Source organism: Echeneis naucrates, chromosome 5, assembly GCF_900963305.1.
Source record: "Echeneis naucrates chromosome 5, fEcheNa1.1, whole genome shotgun sequence".
Taxonomy (NCBI): domain Eukaryota; kingdom Metazoa; phylum Chordata; class Actinopteri; order Carangiformes; family Echeneidae; genus Echeneis; species Echeneis naucrates.
In genome coordinates, this window is record NC_042515.1 from 598209 (window position 1) to 617436 (window position 19228).

Below are 19228 nucleotides of genomic sequence, written 5' to 3' on the forward strand. Positions count from 1 at the left end.
GCCTCCACCTCGTTGTTGAACTTTCCCTCCCTCACCTCCTCCCAGCGTGGATGCTGTCGTGCCATGTGGATTTAGGATCAACCAGTTTGGGAGCCTCCATTTTGTGATTTCTCTATCAGCCATCTTGGTTTTGGTTTGGAGACCAGTAGAAACAGAATTGGAGAAGGTGGTACAGTCCGTCAGTCACATGGCAGCCACGCCCCCTGATGCATAAACTGAAGTTATAAAGATGTCCTAATGACCTGCTTTTGGTGATCATTATGAAGCAGTGAAGTATACGAGCCTTTCCAAAATGAACTCCTCACTTCGTGCTGTTCAAAGAGAAAACATTTTCAGGCCGAAGTCTGTAGTCTCTCAGCATCTGTCTTTTTCCGTCCCTGCTCTGTCAGCTGACAGTGATGTTAGGTTAGCTAAGAATAATGGCCGCTCTCCTCCGACAGTTGGGAAGCAAGCAAAAAATTCAGGTTTCACTCTTTTTTTGTTTTTTTGGTTTTTTTTTCCTGAAAGTCCCATTTGAATATGTATGATAGCTGCAAGAGGGATGAATCGACTGACAGTCCCAGAGTCATCCGTCTCTGGATGTGTCTGTGTGGAGACAAACACAGCAGATGATGGAAAAATCAACGAGCTTCAGAAAAAAACAAAGTACACTTTAGATTCTACATCTTCATATTCATGAACTTCAAAAGGCAAAGGAAATATCAAAGAAACCAGGAAAAAAATAAATGTTCCTGATGATCCTGACACACCTGGAACGGTTTTATCAACACTTTGACTGTTTTCTGTCATTATGTGTGTCACGCTTTTTCAAAGTGGATTCATTTCTTCCTTAATGAAAGAGCACTTCACAGTTTACAGGCTGATTCACCGGAACATAAACTGGCTCATTCTGGTGCAATTCTCTTCATTTGTTTAACTCACACACTCAAAAGCAGTCTGAACCGCCTGTGGACTGCCTCTGATCAAATCCTGGCTTTAAATCTCACCAAAACTCTCGGTCAAAGACGGAGACTGCCTTTATGCAGGGCTGCACCTTTAACTGCCTCAGTTTCATTTGTAGAACTGGTCTGATTTTAGTACAAAGCCTCATTTTCACGCATGTTTAGTTACTGCGATATGTTCTCATAGTAACTTCCTGTGATTGTTTCAAATAAAGAAAAAAGCTATTCATTTTCTCTCTCAGTCTGTTTGGTTTGTCAGATGGTTAATTCTTCCTCTGGCTTCTTTATCAGACAGAATAAAAGCAGTTCATTTGTCATAAAGGAGACGGAGCTTCTCCCCATCTACTGTGCAGTTACATCTGCAGGGAAACCCTGAACCCCGTTCATGGTCCAGACCAGAACAGGTTTACGCCTGTCCGTCCAACAACATGATCAGACTCAGTCCAGCTGTGAAGCGCTGCAGTGAAAAAGGGGAACGTCTGTCTAACTGCAGCCTGTTAGCCGTGTTTTATGACAGCTTCAACAGATCCGACGCTTCGTCACATCATTTATATTCAACTCCTTCTCCTCGTGTTTCTCCACAGGAGGACAGAGCGAGATCGTTCAATTACTCCCTCCGCCAGAGGAGGGTTACAGAGACCGCCCAGCGACACACAACCTGCCGCCCACCATCCCATGACAGGGAAGGACACACAAACAAACAGGCATCTTTTAAGGGAGTGTGTTTCTGTCGTTTAAAGCCCTTACACATAACTAAAGCAACTACACACACACACACACACACACTTCCTAATCAACTACAGTCGGACTTCATACAGTGATGCTAATGAAGTGTGATACAAAGGATGAATGAGGGAGGGAGAAGAAAGATGGACGTCTTTTGTGATGGAAGATGGAGGAAACATTTGTCCAAAGGGAAGAAGAGGAAGAGGAGTAAAGATAAGAGATCAAGAGGAAGATGGAGTGAAATCAGAACAGGAGAGCAGAAAGAAAGAAAGTGGATTCAGACTTCTGTTTTCATCTGTTTGGATTTGACATTTTAAAATCGCTCATATATAGTTCACAAAGTCTCCTCCTATTCAGACTCATCTGATTCTGTCTGATCAGTTTCCTTCTTTTCCAAAGAAAAGTTCCTCTCATGTGTTTGGATCGTTTCTGTCTTTATCTGATCAGGAGTTCTGCTCAGTAATGATGAAAAATCAGCTCCTTATTCTGTCAACACAATAAACTCAGAAACATTCGGGAACATTCAGAGACTCTGATTGGCTGTGACATCACCCAGCAGAGCCAATAGGAGTGTCTGATGTAGAGACGTGTCTCTGGACCACTGACTGTCTCTAACCCAGGACCTAAAACCTTCATTCTATCTAATGGCCATCAGGGGGCGACTCCATTGACATCAGCATTCAAGTCATTGGGAAAATGTCCCTTCTCCTCCTCCCTTATATTGAAGTCTATGGGAAAATGTCCCTCCTCCTCTTCAGTAAATGTTTTCCTGATGAGTTTATGGTCTCAACATGTCTCAACATGTCTGATAATTTTTTTAAGTTAGAAGGAAACAGTTCAGGAAGACTGAGAGAGCAATAAGCCTCTGAAGAGAATGTGATATACGTGATTTTTAATTCTCTGATTTAAGACAACTTTGAAATGTTTCTGCAGACGAAGCACATGGCCTCAAATAAATATAATATTTTTGAAGCACGAGACACACTAAAATTGAAAACTCGCCTCTTTTGGAAAATTCTATAATGTAATCATTTTTTTTTATATTTTTGGAAACCAGCAGGTTTGAATGATAAAAACTTTCTTGGCATACAAAAATGAAAAAAGTGTTTTTACTCTGCTTTTATGTTCTATCTCTTCTTTGTGGTTGAGGAATAAATGAGTTAATGAATCGAGTGGATGCGCCTGCACAGCGCCGCCGTCGGGAGGCGTTAAGGAGGTTTCCTGCTGCAGCAGCCTTTCAGTCTCTGCAGAGGCTTCGCTCAGACTGTAGTAAAAACAAGCAGCGCTGGTCATGTTTTAAAAAGGAATCCAGCAGGAGCAGAGAGGTGCCACTGTGCACCAATAAACACTGTGTGCACACAGTGTGTGTGTTTGTGTGTTTGCATGCGGCAGTCTCAGCCCCATAATGGCTTTATTTTGTGTATCACGGGGCCTTGTTGTCAGAAGAGGCATCGCACACTCAGAAGCAGCCGGCATTACAGCGCCCTGGGGGGCCACAGGAAGTGGATCTACCTTTTTACTGCAGCGTGTTACAGTCCCAGTGTGACATCACTGCTTGTGTGCATTTTGTATATATGCTAGTTTTAATCTTAGTGTGGAAAGGTTTTGTGTGTGTTGTTGATTGCGTTTTGTTTTTGAAGGGATTACCAGATCCATCTGACCCCTGAGGCCCCCAGGGGATTCCTGACTAAAACTATGTGAACACACAAAACCAATAACAAAACATTAAATCTCACTCACTGAGAAAGTGCACACACATTCAGGAGACTCATTTTCAAATAACTACACAACCATCAGTTTACAGACTTCCTGCAACACAAATGATCAGGCTGGCAGTTGGTATGACATGAATTCAGATACAGGAAGCAAAAGAAACTGAACACAGTCACAGACTGATGATGTCATTGCTGTTGAAATGAGAGGGGGAGTTTCGTTTCATTTTGTTGAAAATGTATTCTACTTTTAGTGATTCTAATTAATTATTCAGTTCTTAAATCTGAACGCAGCTTCTGTTCCTATGTTCTTATTTTTTATCTCCATCCTCTGCTTATCTCTCCTTGTGTTGTCGTCTTATCGGGAAAACAGTTCAGGTCTATTTCGCGGCTCTTTGAGCTGCAGTTCATCTCCCGGCTGATAAGAACACAGACGTCTGCAGGTCAGCCCAACGCGGCGCAGATAGCATCAGAGTCGAAGGAGGTGTTAACAACAAACACCGCCGCTGGAACGCATCCATGTCGAACAGCTTTTCATTTCAAAGAGCTCTCTGCAGAAATAATTAGAAAATAAATGACTGACCAAAGTTTAATCATCATACATCTTCAGAATACACCCCCCGAGTGTGTAACGTCATGTTGCCTTTTTAATTGTGCTACTGAATTTTTGAGACTCATAAAAGCGTAAATTATGTTCGGTGTCACTTTGTCTGATTTCACTGAAAGCAAAGATACTCAAACAGCAGCAATGATGAAACTGGCTGCTGATCAAACTCGTCAGCTTTTAGAACTTTTTCAGTTTTTGTGTATTCATCGGCCGTCCTGGTGGAATATTTGCGTCAGTTTTCACCTCATTCTGACCTGAGAAGCAGAAGTCAGGCTCACACCATCCTTGATCTGTTCATGTGATCACATTGAGATTGAGAATGTTTTTGTGTTTTGTGACCTTTGACCTCCCCGACCCCAACCACATGGACACACAGACAGACCTCCACCTCTCCTTTGTGTTCAGAGCTGCAGACAGCCACAAACCGTGTGTGTGTGTGTGTGTGTGTGTGTGTGCATACACCTGTGAGTAACACACTGCATACTCCCTCAGGGCAGTTACTTGGTGTAATAAATTCAGCAGGTACACACACACACACACACACACACAGCCTGGTCACAAAGAGAGCTTTAATCAAAAGAGTCGGCACAGAGAGAACGAACAGGTAGGATTGACAAAAAATGGAGTGAACCTTATACTTTACGCTCAAGGGAGAGCCAGGAATCATGGGGAATAAAATCTGATTCCCAACACTTCTGAGAGCAAATTCACAACGGCTGCTATCTGTTTGCACACACACACAGATATGAGGACAGAATAACAGATTCAGACACATAATTAAGAGATGTGAACAAACAAACAACACAAACACCTGAAACACACAGATGTTTTGGACCGTGTTGTGAGACAGCTGACTTCCACCTGAGTCCAGACTCTGGATCCTGAACCCTGAAGGTGAAGAACAGCCAACATCACCGAAATGTTCTTCAGCGGCTTTTAAACAAAACAGTAAAAAACAAACCAGGTGGGAGTTCACAGAAGCAGCTGAAGGGACTGAGCCTACCAGCTTCAGCTTTCTGGCAAACGTGATGAGCCAGTACATGAACCAGCAGTCCATGAATGTGCGTCAGAATTTACAGTTCTGCAGTTCACGGTTTGGAAATATTTGAGTTAACTGTTGGTGACGCACTAGCTAAACCAGCAGAAATACACCTGATTCCGCTCTGAAATCATTTCCTTCTTCATAACGGCTGAGGGGAGAATTCAGAGTGCTCACCTGTTTCCTTTTTATTAAGGGTTAAACTTATAGAGGATTGGGGGCGTGGCCTCTTTGGAGTACAGGGGGGTTTATCGCTAGCCTAGCCGCCAGGCTAAAGGGAGTCAGTGAATGTGATTTCATCATCTGGGCTTGTTTTTTATTCCTTTTTGTGTTTTTTCTTCTTCCCTGTTGTTTTTGGTGTCGCTCTCCGCTCCTTCAGTTCGCTCCTCTGACCTCCTTCCTCTTCATCACCTCCCTTCATTCTCCTCTCACTGACCTGCTCATGCATTTCTGACATCTCACCTCAGATATTCTGCATGAAGTGTCCAAAAGCTGCACCTTGAAAAGTGATGAACATCGAATACCAATAATACATACGTACACATTCTTAGGCTGGCCCTTAGGACCTGGATAAACCTTTATTCCTTCAAGTTTTGAATTCAACAAAACTTTTAGGAAAGAATCAGGAGTCAGTGGAGATTTGATTTATCATGTGCGTGTTTGTTTCTTCTCCTTTTTGTGTGCATCTCCATACTTTTATTTTGAAGGCTCGTCAACCCATGAAAAATACAACTTTATTTTGACAGTGTGCCAGATCCAATTACAAAGACAGGAAGTTGATGGTGTTATTTTGTTTGTCTGCCCGTTATTGTGTTTTATTAAAAGGAAATGTCCAGCTTAGGTTTTAATTTGTTGTCGATGTAGATTTCCACAACACAAATTCTGGCATTGGAAATTTATTCTCATCACAGTAACAATGGACTTTTTTGTTGAGTGAAACTTCCTGCAGACGCCTTTAATTAAATATCCTCCCATAGCTTGAGGGCCCATTTCAGATCAAACGTCTCAGCTACGATTTGATTGGATCAACTTCTCTATAATAATTTAAAGAGGAAAAAAAAAATCAGAAACAGCAAACCAGCAGAATGGAGCCACAGTGTTTATCTCCGTTTCCTCCTGGTCTGGTTCCCGGTCTGGGGCCTCAGACATCCTGTTTGGGTTCATTGGTGACTCTAAACTGTCTGTAGATCTGAGTGGTTGTTGGTCTGTCCAGGGTGACCCCGCCCCTCGCCCAGAGTGAGCTGGGATTGGCTACAGAACACCCCGTCACCCGGAAACAGATCAGAGGAGAATGAAGGAATGAACAGATAAGTGCTCACTGACGGACGGTCATCTCTGTCTTTTCAAAGGTTTGATATCCTAATTGGAGGTCAAACACACTTTTCTACCAGTTTGGGTTTTTTTTATATAAGATGGGAGTTGTGTTGTGTTCACACCCGGTGGGAGTTTAGAGCATCAGTGGGCTTCAGTGGGCTTCAGTGGATCTGACATACGGGACTGAGTTGTCCACTCTACTATCGATTTCCTTATCTGGGAACAGACACATTGAAGACGCCAGCAATGAGCTTCTCGGGAAGAGAAAGCCCTATGGACACACAAACACACACACACACACACTTACAGAAACACACACACACTCAGAAACACAGACACACACTCAGTTTGTTGTTTTTGTTTTTTTTACACACTGCAGTTGTACTGCTGGGTCTTATTCTTGGACTACAATCAGCTTTGTGACTACCCAGGGAGACCTTGAAAGATGTAGAAGTAACACACACATGCACAGACACACACAGATGCTCACAGCCACACACGGACACACACAGATGCTCACAGACGCACACAGACGCACAAATGCATGGTGTGCATAGGCCACAGGCTGACAGTGGCTCTCCTGGATCTCCACTATGCCCCACTCAGTCTTATCTCTGACAGACAGAACACACACACACACACACACACACACACACACACACACACACAAATGAGGCCCAAATGCCCATACAGAACAAACACAATGCACACACATATACAGATACAAATACAGCCCAGATTCAAACTCCCTGAGACACAGACATGTCAGTGTGCAAGGTTGTACACACAAACACACACACACACATCCAGGAGTATGGTCGGGACCTTGTTGCCCTGCGGCTTTGGCTGCATCTTTTGGACAAGAGCTGTACAAATGAGACACACACAAGTGTAGAGTAAGACATCTGTATATGTGTGTGTGTGTGTGTGTGTGTGTGTGTGCGTGGTTGTGTCTGAGAAAGTGTGTAAGCGTTTAACAGATTGTCATTTTCCCTGACGTGTCCTCAAGGACATCCTTTATTATCCCATCAAAGTGGACACTGTGTGTCCCTCCTCTGTGTCTGTGGGACACACAGAGACGCAGAGGTGTGATGGAGGATGAGTGGAGGTCGGACCGGCTGATGGAAAGATAAGTGTGGAGAGCTTTTTCTGGCAGCCTCTGTGATCTGCAGTTGACGGTATCATGGAAAAGTTCTGCAAGATTCTCTGAGAACGAATGATTAATCCCACAAACAATCATCAGCCGGTCTTCAAAGCTTACATGGCTCCAAGATGGAAAAACACACAATGATGAAAAACCTGGATGTGTTTCTGAAGAGGTTAAAAAAGATACGGAGGCATTGTTTTGTGTTTTGTTATCGTTCAGATGGAGAATCTAAATCCTGTGCCTTTAAAATTCAAAAACAGCAGAAGGTCACAGGTTTCATTCTGAATGTGTAATTTCTTTTTTTCTTGTTAGTCAACAAGAAAGACATCATCTGTTCAGCTGGGCAGCAGAGTCGTGTCAGAAAATTACCACGCATGCATGAGCATGCATGGGACGGACACACACACACACACACACACACAAACGCACACTACCCCCCCTTGGTCACACCTGACTGAACGACAACAACTAATTAACTCTGATTTTACTTAGCTGCCCAGGAGAACACGGAAACACACACAAATTAATTTGGACACAGAATCACTATGACACCTCGCACATGAAGCCGCAGCACACACACCCAGAGACAAATTAATCAGCACACAGATGATCCCAACACACCTGGGTGGGTAGAATGAACAAACCTCACAAATGCACAAAACGCACAAAGCAAGGTCAATGATGCGTACAAACAAATTCAGCTTCTACACACACACACACACACAACACACAAAGGGCTTCAGGGAGCAACGCTCATAGATGTGCATGTGTGTCACATTGTGGTTCACTGTGCTGGCGTGGTGCCGCCTCCCGGCACAACGTATGGCTGACGGCACCTGAGCTTCACACACACACACAGAAACACTCATCAGCAGCATAAGAAACACACACACATTTCCACGTTCTCAGGAGTACAGTGTGTGGGTTCTACTAACAGATGGTAATGACAGTTTCATTCCCCGGACTATCATCTAATCAAAACACTCACACATACATGCAAACACAAACACACACACACACGGACTTCCCTCCAGATTAAAACATCCTTCACACCAAATAAGGTTAACAGCATTATTCATACCAAATATGCATAGAAAACATAATGTAGGCCAGTGGGTCTCTGCGTTTGAATGCATTCCAGTGATGTAATTTAAATCCCATTAAAAAACAAACAGTTCAATCTCCCAACGCGCCTCATGAAGATGTTTTTTTTTTTTTTATGTTAGTTCGAAATGAAAATACACACAAAACATCTTCAGATGGAGATCTGTGCTTGTCAGACATCCAATTTTAACTTCACTGAAAGCAAACGGCAGATACTGTTAAACAGTCCGAACAAAGTTAGTCATTTAAAGCTCCTGTTCCTACAGTGAGTCCATGTCAGAGATTTTGCTTGAGGTTCAGCCCCGTGCTGTCAGAAGACAGCCCCGGAGAACGGTGAGCGACCAAGCATAGACTCAGTTTTACAGTGACTGAGCACACGAGGCCTCCGTCCCAGAGAAGGGCACTTGTGAGAGGTGTTTTCCCTGCTGGGGGGTTTATGTGTTTAAGGACGGATGGACGACGCAGAAAGACTCATTCAGCCATTAGCAGAAGACTTTGTGCTGCATCTGGACCAGCTAGCTGTTTAGTAGGAAGGAAGTGAGCGGCACTATCACATGAGGAGCGCTAACACTCAGCGCTAACAGAGCAGCTGTCTCAGTGCGAACAGCCAGATGAACCCTCTGACCAAGTCTGGCCCAAAGACGCCCAGAGGAAAACAAGCAGCAGAGTTGGTGAACTATGAGGGATACTCAGTACACTGCTAACACTTTAGCATAAAATAAATGTACTGATAGCAGGTTGGGTCTAAAGCTAATGTATTAACACTGATCAGTATCAAGCTTGGTGCTAAAACATTAGCATACCGTGGTAGATTGGTACTGATGCTCTATCACACACTGGGCACACTTTATTTAACACTGTTGACCAATCAGAACGCTTTAAAGTCACTTTTACTGTAAACTTGCTAAATAGCAGCTAACAATCAAGCTCTGACTGCCAATCCAAAGCTGCCATGCCTAAAACACATCAACCAGTTTACACCAAAGATCTTCCACGTGGAGCCCTCAATCCCTCAAAACAGCTGTTTTGCAGGACCTTTATTTTGAAATACCTTTCGCGTTCTCAAACCTGAGTTTTCCGGACATCTTTCCACAGGCACCTTGGTCGAAGCAACATTCCCAACTTCCCAAATGGGAGCTGAGTTCACCAGAACCGGAGCCTGTTCCAGAATAAAACACCAACAAAACCGAACCACCTCACTGCCTGTGAGGTGACTGGTGGTGTAGTTTTTTTTGTCAGGTTAACAGTTTTTCTATGGTACATAAAACAGCCATCTAAAATTGGTCATGTGGTCTTCGAGCTGAGACAATTTTTTATCATTCAACATTTTGTTTGTTTGAAAGATGTCAGCTGACCAACATTTCCTGTTTTTGTTTATCTGCCACAAACACGGCGGACGGCAGTAACTAACTGAACACAAGATGGCCGACGAGCACTTTGTCTGAACTTTCCAGGTGTGTTATGTGTTAGGTGTGCTGATTTTAAACAACCAACAAAGCCGTGTGGTCCTGTGCTAAACACAGCTGACCTAAAGCCGGTTTGGCTCAGTCAGCTTAACACTGAAGCTACAGCGCTAAATCATTAGCATACAATGGCAGATTAGTGCTAACCCAGTGAGTGATAGCTGGCTCAGACTTGTCTTCTAGAAAATACTGATGGTTGTTTGAAGGTTTAAAGCATTTTTAAGCGATTATTATGACTAAATAAAACTTTATTGCCAGAACGTCTTCAGTCGACGTGCTTAAGACGGAGGCGGGTGAAGGAACAGACGGGGACGGTGGAGGTAAACAAATGGAATTATGTCTGACAATAACAAATAGATGTGATGCTATAATTCTATCAAAGGCTTCACAACAGCATTAGCCGACCTCCTCAGTCCATCATCATCCTCCCCCAGCAGCATAGGGGGGCATCCTGGTGTTCACCTCAGTCAGGGGATGGAGGGCGGAAAGGCAAATCACAGATACCTTCATTTTATTCAGTCTGCTGTCAGACAAAGTTCAGTCAAGGTGATTAGAGGATTTTAATGTCCTCAGTGAGGGATTTATAGATATAGATAAAAAAAAACCCTCACAATTAGGGAGATATAAAATAAGATGTAGATGGGAGGGTGAGTTAATACTGTGATATTAATGTAGTTTGAGTATGAGAGCAAAGTCCTGTGAGGGAAACGCCTCGATGTGCTTCTAAAAAGGTTAATGTCCGCCAACAGGGAGAAATCTAAAGATATTCTGGTAGTTCTATCTTTTTTTTTTTTTTTTTTGAAATTAAATGCAACAAACAAGCATCTTTGTTGGGGTCTATTTTGGACGTTGAGAGCAAAGGAGGGAACATGAGACGGAGAACAGGAGGAACATAAAGTGAAAGACTGACGGAGACAGAAAGGGAGTCAAAGGGGGCTCATTGTGAGTCTGAAGTCTGTTCAGTATTCCTTCCTCAGCGCCCTCACAGCACTAATGAGAAACAGCCAAGCACACAAACACAACCCAGGCTCACTTTGTCCACATCGAAGTTCTCCTACTTTCATCAGATCAGCTCTCTCAAGCGCTCTGTTTTCCCTTCAACTTCAACCCAAACACAGCAGAACAAACCTTTAACGATGAGGTCGGCGTAGTTGGACACCCCCGACCCGCCGTCCGACCGGATGACGCAGCGGTAGCGGCTGGTGCTGCGCTGTGACGTGTCGCCAACGCTGACGGTCGCAGAGAAACGCCGGTGGTTCACCACCCTGGTCACCATCAGCGCCGTGTCTTTACCATTCCACTGCTGCAGCAGGAGGAGAAGAAGAGCAGAATGTTACTGACCAAAGTCCTGGAGCTCCTCCAACATTCTGACAATGAAACAACATCAAATGATGAAAACCACAAAAGACGAGAAGAAACAGTGATGAGGTCAACACTAGCACCCATCTTCAGACCAGATGGACCTCCATGTGGACACCCACTAGATGGCACCTTTAAGATTCAGCCCTAATGTTGGTTCTGGTTCTTCTGAACAAACCAGGCTCAGCCAGAAACCGCTGCTCTGGACAGTTCTGAAGTATTTTTTAGTTCCTTTGTTCCAAAGAACAAAGTGATGAAACTGAAGGCCTGAGCAGGAAACAGCCGTGACGTCCTGCTGCAGCTCGACCGTCATCTGCTAATACGGAGAAACATGTTTCCCCCAGCAGACTCCATTCAGAGGGGTGGGGGGGCTCAGAACTGCCACATGAATGTAAACTAGTATGGGTTTGGATGTACACAACACACAACACACACACACACACACACACACACACACACACACACACACACACACACACACACACACACACACACACACACACACACGGAGTCATCGGCACATAACAAGGACTTTTAATCATTACTGAAATGGAGCTGTGAAGGCCGGAGGGAGGTCTTTTTTTTTTTTCATGTTATATAGTCAAGATTAAAATAAAATAGCATGAATTAGAAAATATACTAATGTTCCAAAATATTTAACAGAATATCAATCTATTTGTTTTCTACATATGTTTTTTTTTATTTACCTTTAATAGTGATTTTATAGAAACTGGAGGAGAAGTTGCTTGTTGGAAGCTCCACAGACTTGCTAACAACCTTCAACCAGTTATCAGGATGTCATAAAGAAGCACCACCAGTGTGCATTTTAATTGTGTTGCACCAACACAAACCCAACTCGTTCATGAGTCCGTTAGTGTGAACACACTGCAGCTGTCGGAGCGAGCTGAGTCACTGACTGCTGAATTAATGGCATTATTACACTGAAATTAAAGGTACACTTTCCATTTTTCTAACATCAAGCATTTTATTCTATGATGATGGTGTTATTTACAACCTCTGCAGTGAGTTCAGACATGTTGTGTATACACACCCTGACAGTGTTGTTTCTTTTCCATTGACCTGTAGAATATTTGTGTTTTTCATTGAAAAACCTGATAAAGCGACACAAACCTGGAGCCAGAGTTTATCGTGCTGAGACCATTTCCCTCCGGCGGTGCATTGAAACGTAGCGTTCTGACCCACGTTCACCTCCACGTTCTGCAGACGCAGGAAGTGAGGCGCTTTACCTGCAATGCACAAAACACAACACAGCACACAGTGAGGGAAATTATCATGATGGAGAAGAAAAACAGTCACAGTGAACCACATACAGTTAACGACACAGAACATTCACAATAGTTAAAAAAAACGACAGGTAACAAGACAGTAAGAGAAACCCACAACCACAACAACAACAACAACACAACAACACAACAACAGAGCCCACTTCTAACAGGACTGGCAGACTGACAGATTTCTTGTCTCTTCAGATGGAGACAAAACTGCATCAATCACTGAACAATAAAGATTAACTGACGTTCACGTTGGGACGAATGACAAGAAGAGAAAAAAGTAGTTTTTCTGTAATGTCGTCTTCTTTTGTCCTGTCGCCTCCTTTGCTCAGTTTTTTTATTTATTATTGTTCTTTTTCCTGTGAATCCCTCTCCTCTCCCATTCTGATTTATCTGACTAGTGATTGACAAAGATGAGACACAAAAAGAAAGGAAGAAAGAAGTATTGTTAAAGTGAAAAACTAAACACGTTAGTTTGTTTACATTCACAAAAATAAGAAAAGCTTCTTGTCTTCATTATCATAATTTCTTTCTACCACACAACACAAACAGCCACTGATGAAATACACTCAGAGTGAGATGTTCCCTAAACGCCTCACAGACTGGGCCTTAAAATAAAGACAAAAGGAAAAAGGAAACAGTCTTTAGCTGAACTTCTGCTGTTTGTTATTGTTATTTTTTGTGGACATGACGCAGTGCTGTGAATCCGGACAGTCGGACTCAGAAGCGGTCCAGGAAGCGGTTTGTATTTTGGGGAAGTCAAGTGTTTCTGTTTCTGTCAGATTTGACTGATGAAGACCTCGAGTTTGGACCTTCATCCCGGCTTCGCTGCAATCTGTCAGCACGCCTCACAATCTGTGCTTTAGACGGCGTTTGGGCGAGATGCACAACAGATGAAGCTCAGCGGGGGTAGTAGTCAGGGTCGATGAACGAACACACACACAGTCACTTACGGCAAGGGTGTGCCAGGACCCGGATGTCGTCGATGGCGATGAAGCCTGGGTGGCCTTGGACGGAAACTGCTTCGAATATTACCTGAGGAAGGAAGGAAAGGAAAGATAGAAGGAGTCACACTCTTCTGTGAAACTGCAACATCTTGACTTCTCTACGAAGCTCATATGGACCCCCCCCCCCCCCCCCCCCGCCGGGGGAATTTTCCACTAAAAGTCAGCAACTATTCCTCTTTTCACTTCGTCCCTTCACGCTTCTGTCTCCATCCTTATGGCAGCCACATATGCCGCTCCACTCCTCCTCCCTTTTCTTTCTCTCCTCGTTGCCTCCTTATATCAGTTCTTCTTCTAATTGCTCTTTTGTTTCTTTCACCGTTCATTCCTCTGTTTTCTCCAGTTTTACATTTTCTTTACACTCCCTCTCAGGGGTGACAGGAAGTCAGCAGAGCTGTCAATGGGCCGTGCTCTCCTGACCCACACACACACACACACACACACTTACACACACTAACACACACACCTCTGTGTTGTACTTGTCAGGAACCTCAACAGTATGAGCTCCGACTGGGTCTGAATACTAAAGACTTCTGGGAAGACTTCTCTCTCTTCCTTTTCTACAAAAATAAATCCCCCTCTCTGACATGCATGTCAAGTTTCTGGAAGTCAAAGACACCGGAGAAGCTTTTATTTTCAGATTTTTTTTATTGCTGCAAGAGCATTTTGACAATTAGTATTTGAATGTGAAAGTATCTCACAAACTGAGACAACCTGATTTGACCCAGGACTGAATAAAATATACTTTATTTACAGTGTTACATTTTGAAATGTTTAAAATTCTTTAGTTTTTACAAACACTGAGAAATGGAGCCGATTGTCTGCCTGTAATTTATTGCTGGAAGTCTCAGAGTCAGTCTGCAGTTCACGGAGGTTCACCGGTCTGGTCTGTCAGGCTATCAGTATGTACTATAATTTACAGATGTCCTTTAAATGCCCCACATGCAGATAATCAGCACCCCCCCCGACCCCCCGAGAGTCCAACACAGACCAACACCGTCCCAAAGAATGGAGAACTTTGTCGTCAATCACGTAAGTGTGTTTCAGCCCGCTTCGTAAAAACTGAAAATAATGTTTCCGTTATAGAAATCTTGTCATTCAGCTAAAGTGGTGTAAGACACAGTAACACACACACTGTAACACACGTTGTAACACACTGTAACACACGTTGTAACACACTGTAACACTCACTGTATCTAAGACATGCAGAAGTTTGCTGCTGTACTTTAAAACTTTTTTTTTTTTTTTTTTTTAATGTGTCACTTCTCAGCAGGAGGCGAGTCCTCATTAAGGGAAACAAACGCACATCAGTTAGTTCGGTGTCTGTTGTGTCTCAGACCTGTGTGCGTGACATTTTCGCAACGCAGCTCAGTCAACAGGTAAAACACGGCCCTGTTTGTGCAACTTCAACAAACGAACACAGCAGGAAACACACACTGACACGCACAGTCATTACATAGCAACAGTTTGTCATTTCAGATTTATTGGTCGTCTTACTACCTGGTAAGTGATGAAAATGAAAACAACTCCAGCTTATCAGTCGACACATTTTCATTCTGTTGTGTATTTCCAGAACACACTTTGTCCGTCTTCATGAACACAAAGAGGAAAATTTATCAGCTGCTACCATCCCATTAGACTCAGGGCACACTAAAGCTTCAGCATGTAGCATCACAGTTTGAACTCAGAGGAGATGGTCCGGTCTGTGGATTTTCCTGACCCTTCTCAGACAGTCTTTGATTTGTCAAAATCGTCTTTCAGCGTTTCCGTCTCACACCAGAAAAAAAGCTGGTGGAAATATTTCAATCTGACTTTCTGATGAACGACATTTCACTGCAGACATTTTAACACGTCAGAGCAGCAAATTCATGCTGTTAATAATCCTCATGAGCTATTGAGACATATTCAAATGGGATTTAAAGATCGTTAGTTAATACAGCAAGCTTCTCCTGCAGTGTTACCTTTCTGCTAACAATCAAATAATATAATGTACAATCTGATTTTTTGTAAAAAATTACAAAACCTGGCTGAATTTGTGCTTCATGTTCATAAGTTAAATATTTTGTCATTTGGGGGATGAAACAGTTAAAAAGTCAAACAGCCGAAGGCAGAACAGCTGGAAAGGCCAAACACCGACGATCTGTCTGACATCAGAGTTTAATTATAGATCACAATCATTTGTCAAATTCATTTTATTTTATGCAGATGTGTCACATATTTATTATTGCCTGCAGTCATGTGTAAATAAATGAAGAACTTATGTGTGTGTGTTTTACCTGATAGGAGTTGGGCCAGAAGGTGGAGATGGCGAGCTCGGCCTTCACCCAGCCTTCGGTAACAGTGTCGGAGGCGTTCCATACCGGGTTCCCCTGAGCGCCACCATTCACCTGCCGCCGAAAAGAACCACCGGTAAATTTCACAAAGTCAAACTGGACATTTACAGAAGAGAGTCAATAAAACGTTAAATAATATATTTCTGTTTTAATTACACAACGTTATTGAAGACAGTTGAAAGCTTCTAGCAGGGCCATCTCTCCTGCTAACTCGTTTCACTTTAACCTCTCTTTAACACACACACACACACACACACACACACACACACACACACACACACCTTGATGTAGACGTTGAGGGTCCCTGGGCTGGCTCCATCACGGCTGGACAGAGAGTAGAGAAAGTCGATGCAGTGGGTGTCGTTCTCCTTCAGGGTGGGCATGTAGAGGTGGGCCTTCTGACCTGACGCCCGGCCCGACGCATTCACCACCATGAAGGACCCTGGAGACACGGAGGGAGGTGGGGGGGGCAGCGGACAGAGGACGGGGGGACATAAGACAAAGATGGAGACGATTAGAGGACGGAGACACTGAACCTCCACCTGTTCCTGATGGTTAGTTCAAGTCACCTTGCTGCTGTCAGGACAGAAATAGTTTGAGCATCAGGGGCCAACTCCACTGTCTGTAAAAATCAGTCAGACTGTATTGAACTCTATGGGAAAATGTCCCTCCTTCTCCCTGATTGATTAGCTCAGTGAACGTTTTAATTAGGGGTGGGAATCTTGAACTATTTCACGATTCGATTCAAAAAGATTTGATTCATAATGATTTCTGCTTCAATCTGTAGGTGTGCAAAGGATACTCGTGATCTACTGCAGTCTGACAGAATGACAAATGGAGACATTAAAGTGTCTTCTTCACATTTATCCATGCTTAGATGGAATTGTTGCATAAGAGCAATATCACATATTGCTTAACCCAAAAATAAAATCTCTTTATAAAAAAAAAAACTGTGCAGTTAAACATGAGTTCCTCATTTTTCAAACCTTGCACACTGTGAAGCTCATGTCAGTTAATTGGTTAATTGGTGACAAGTAATGGACTGGGCTACAGCAAGGAATGGCGACCCCCCCCCAGCTCCTAGACCGGACCCCTGCAGAGAGCAGAGACTAGACCAGAGACGGGACCTCCCCAGACATTAGACTACACCAGTCATCACTGAGCTCAACACAAAGAGGTTGACGATCATGTACTTCTATGGTGGGAAACCAAAGAGCATGAGGACAGAAGAAATTAAAAAGCTTACAGAGGATTTGATATTTCCACCAAAGTGAACGTATGTTTCATTGTTTTATTAAGTTTTTGCTTAAATGTGTGGAAGCATTTAAGTTTTCAGTTTAAACTGAAGGCACTGTCCATATTTCATTGCTTAAAACACTGTCTCTGGGTTAAATTTGCGTAAAATGCTAAAAATGGAATTCTCCAAAATTAAAAACTGGAAAACAACAAAACAAAAAACACAATGGGAAAAATTAAAACAGATTTTATAGGGCTCTAGGTAAAAAGGGTTAGAGGGAGAGTCCACATCTTTGCCTTCAATGAGCTCTCTTTCCTCCATTAATGTGGGTTCCTCCTTGTTTTGTTCCAAAACCAGCTCCATAGTGACGTCAAGATTTCCTGCATACCAAATGGAGGCAGACAGCCTTTAGATTTGTTTTATTTATTTATTTATTTATTTTAATAGATTCTGAATCATAGTAAATGAGGATTGTGATTCTTATACAAATCGAATTTTTGGCACATCCCTAGTTTTAATAATGAGTTTATGGTCTCGTTCTCTAGTTTCAGTTCTTTAGATTTCACGTTGGACGCCATCATATCTATATCCATTTGTATCTAGATAGATATCGATAATTATTTTGTAGAGCCTTCCTGAACCTTTCACAGGATTCTGATTCTGAAGACACAAAAACCTCCCCAGACACCGTTTGAGTTTCCGGAGCCGTACATCAGCGTCTCGATGCGTCCACGGCCTCGGGGTTCTGAACTGGGACTTAAAACACATTTTCTCTGTCGACCCGTGGTTGGAGTGTGTTTTAGACTCTGCTTTATGGCACAGGATGGAGCTTTAATGGGTCGGCCGGCTCCACTTGGCCTGCTGCCATCAGCTGGACCCGGAGTCAGAAGTAAGTGACTGGGAGCCGATTTGGCAGCAGGACGAAGGGAGATACTGAATCAGGCAGGTGTGACTAACACTGTGTGTCTGTCTGTGCATGATTGCTCTGTTGCTGAATTAATGGAGAATGAAGCTTGGGGGGCGGGGGGGGGGGGGTGAAGGTGGGGGAGTCTGCAGGAAATAAAGAAATAAATGAGGATTCTGTATCTGAATCAGATTTTATCTCAGTTCTTTGGTGTTAACTGTGTCGAGGTTAAAGATGCAAATGAGCCGGCATCACACCCTCCTCTTTGATACGTTAAATAAAATCACACCACGTTCGCGTATATTTCCCATGAATAAATTTTGGTGGTTATTTGCTTAAGTATTTGTTTAGAAAATAGAGAATTTAGAAACAAATCTTTATTTATTGCATCAGAACGGAGTTATATTATAGATTCTACTACGAAGGCAGAAAAACGATGAATTGAATTCATGGAACAGGAAGAAAATGTTATTATCAAAAATGTCCGTCCATCCATTATGTGATACGCACCAACTGTCAGAGTCAGGCGGAGGGAACAGGCAGAGCAGACACAGAGCCTCCTGTCTGTGAGGTGGCCGCTGATCCACCGTGCCATTCAAGTTAGATAATGTTTTTAATAAAAGTCACGACAAACAGACACTCTGGAGAAAATGGACACAAAATGTTTGTCCTTAAAACTCAGTTGGTGATATTGTTGAGGTTATATTATTGTGGGATTGCTGTCAGAGGAGGAGTGTGTTTTATCACTTAAGTAAGATTGTGTGTGTGTGTGTGTGTGTGTGTGTGTGTGTGTACAACAAGCTCTTCCTAACAGTGGGCCTGATTACATTCTCTATTCTCTCTCACTCACACACACACAGTATCTTTGTGCAAAAATTGGTTTTGTTCCAAATAAAGTTGACTCAGTTGAAAACCGGCTGTGTCTCCGTTCAGCTGAAGCCTTCTGAGGGCTTTTCTCAGCCAACAGGTGGATGAATGGAGGTCTGATATTTCCCATGATTCATTGCATATCAGTAATAAAACACACAAAACACCAACGGAGAGCC

General features: G+C 43.1%; 1 protein-coding gene across 1 annotated transcript in view; it reads right to left on the bottom strand.

Annotated features, from left to right (window-relative positions):
* The window catches only part of ptprt (protein tyrosine phosphatase receptor type T), a 167966-nt gene that overhangs the window by 130884 nt on the left and 17854 nt on the right, over nt 1–19228 (bottom strand). The window contains exons 3-7 of the mRNA XM_029502321.1: nt 16323–16483; nt 15985–16095; nt 13658–13739; nt 12544–12659; nt 11182–11356 (exon numbers count right to left, since the gene is read on the bottom strand). Coding sequence (XP_029358181.1) covers nt 11182–11356; nt 12544–12659; nt 13658–13739; nt 15985–16095; nt 16323–16483 — 645 coding nt within the window. The remainder of the gene's footprint in view (nt 1–11181; nt 11357–12543; nt 12660–13657; nt 13740–15984; nt 16096–16322; nt 16484–19228) is intronic.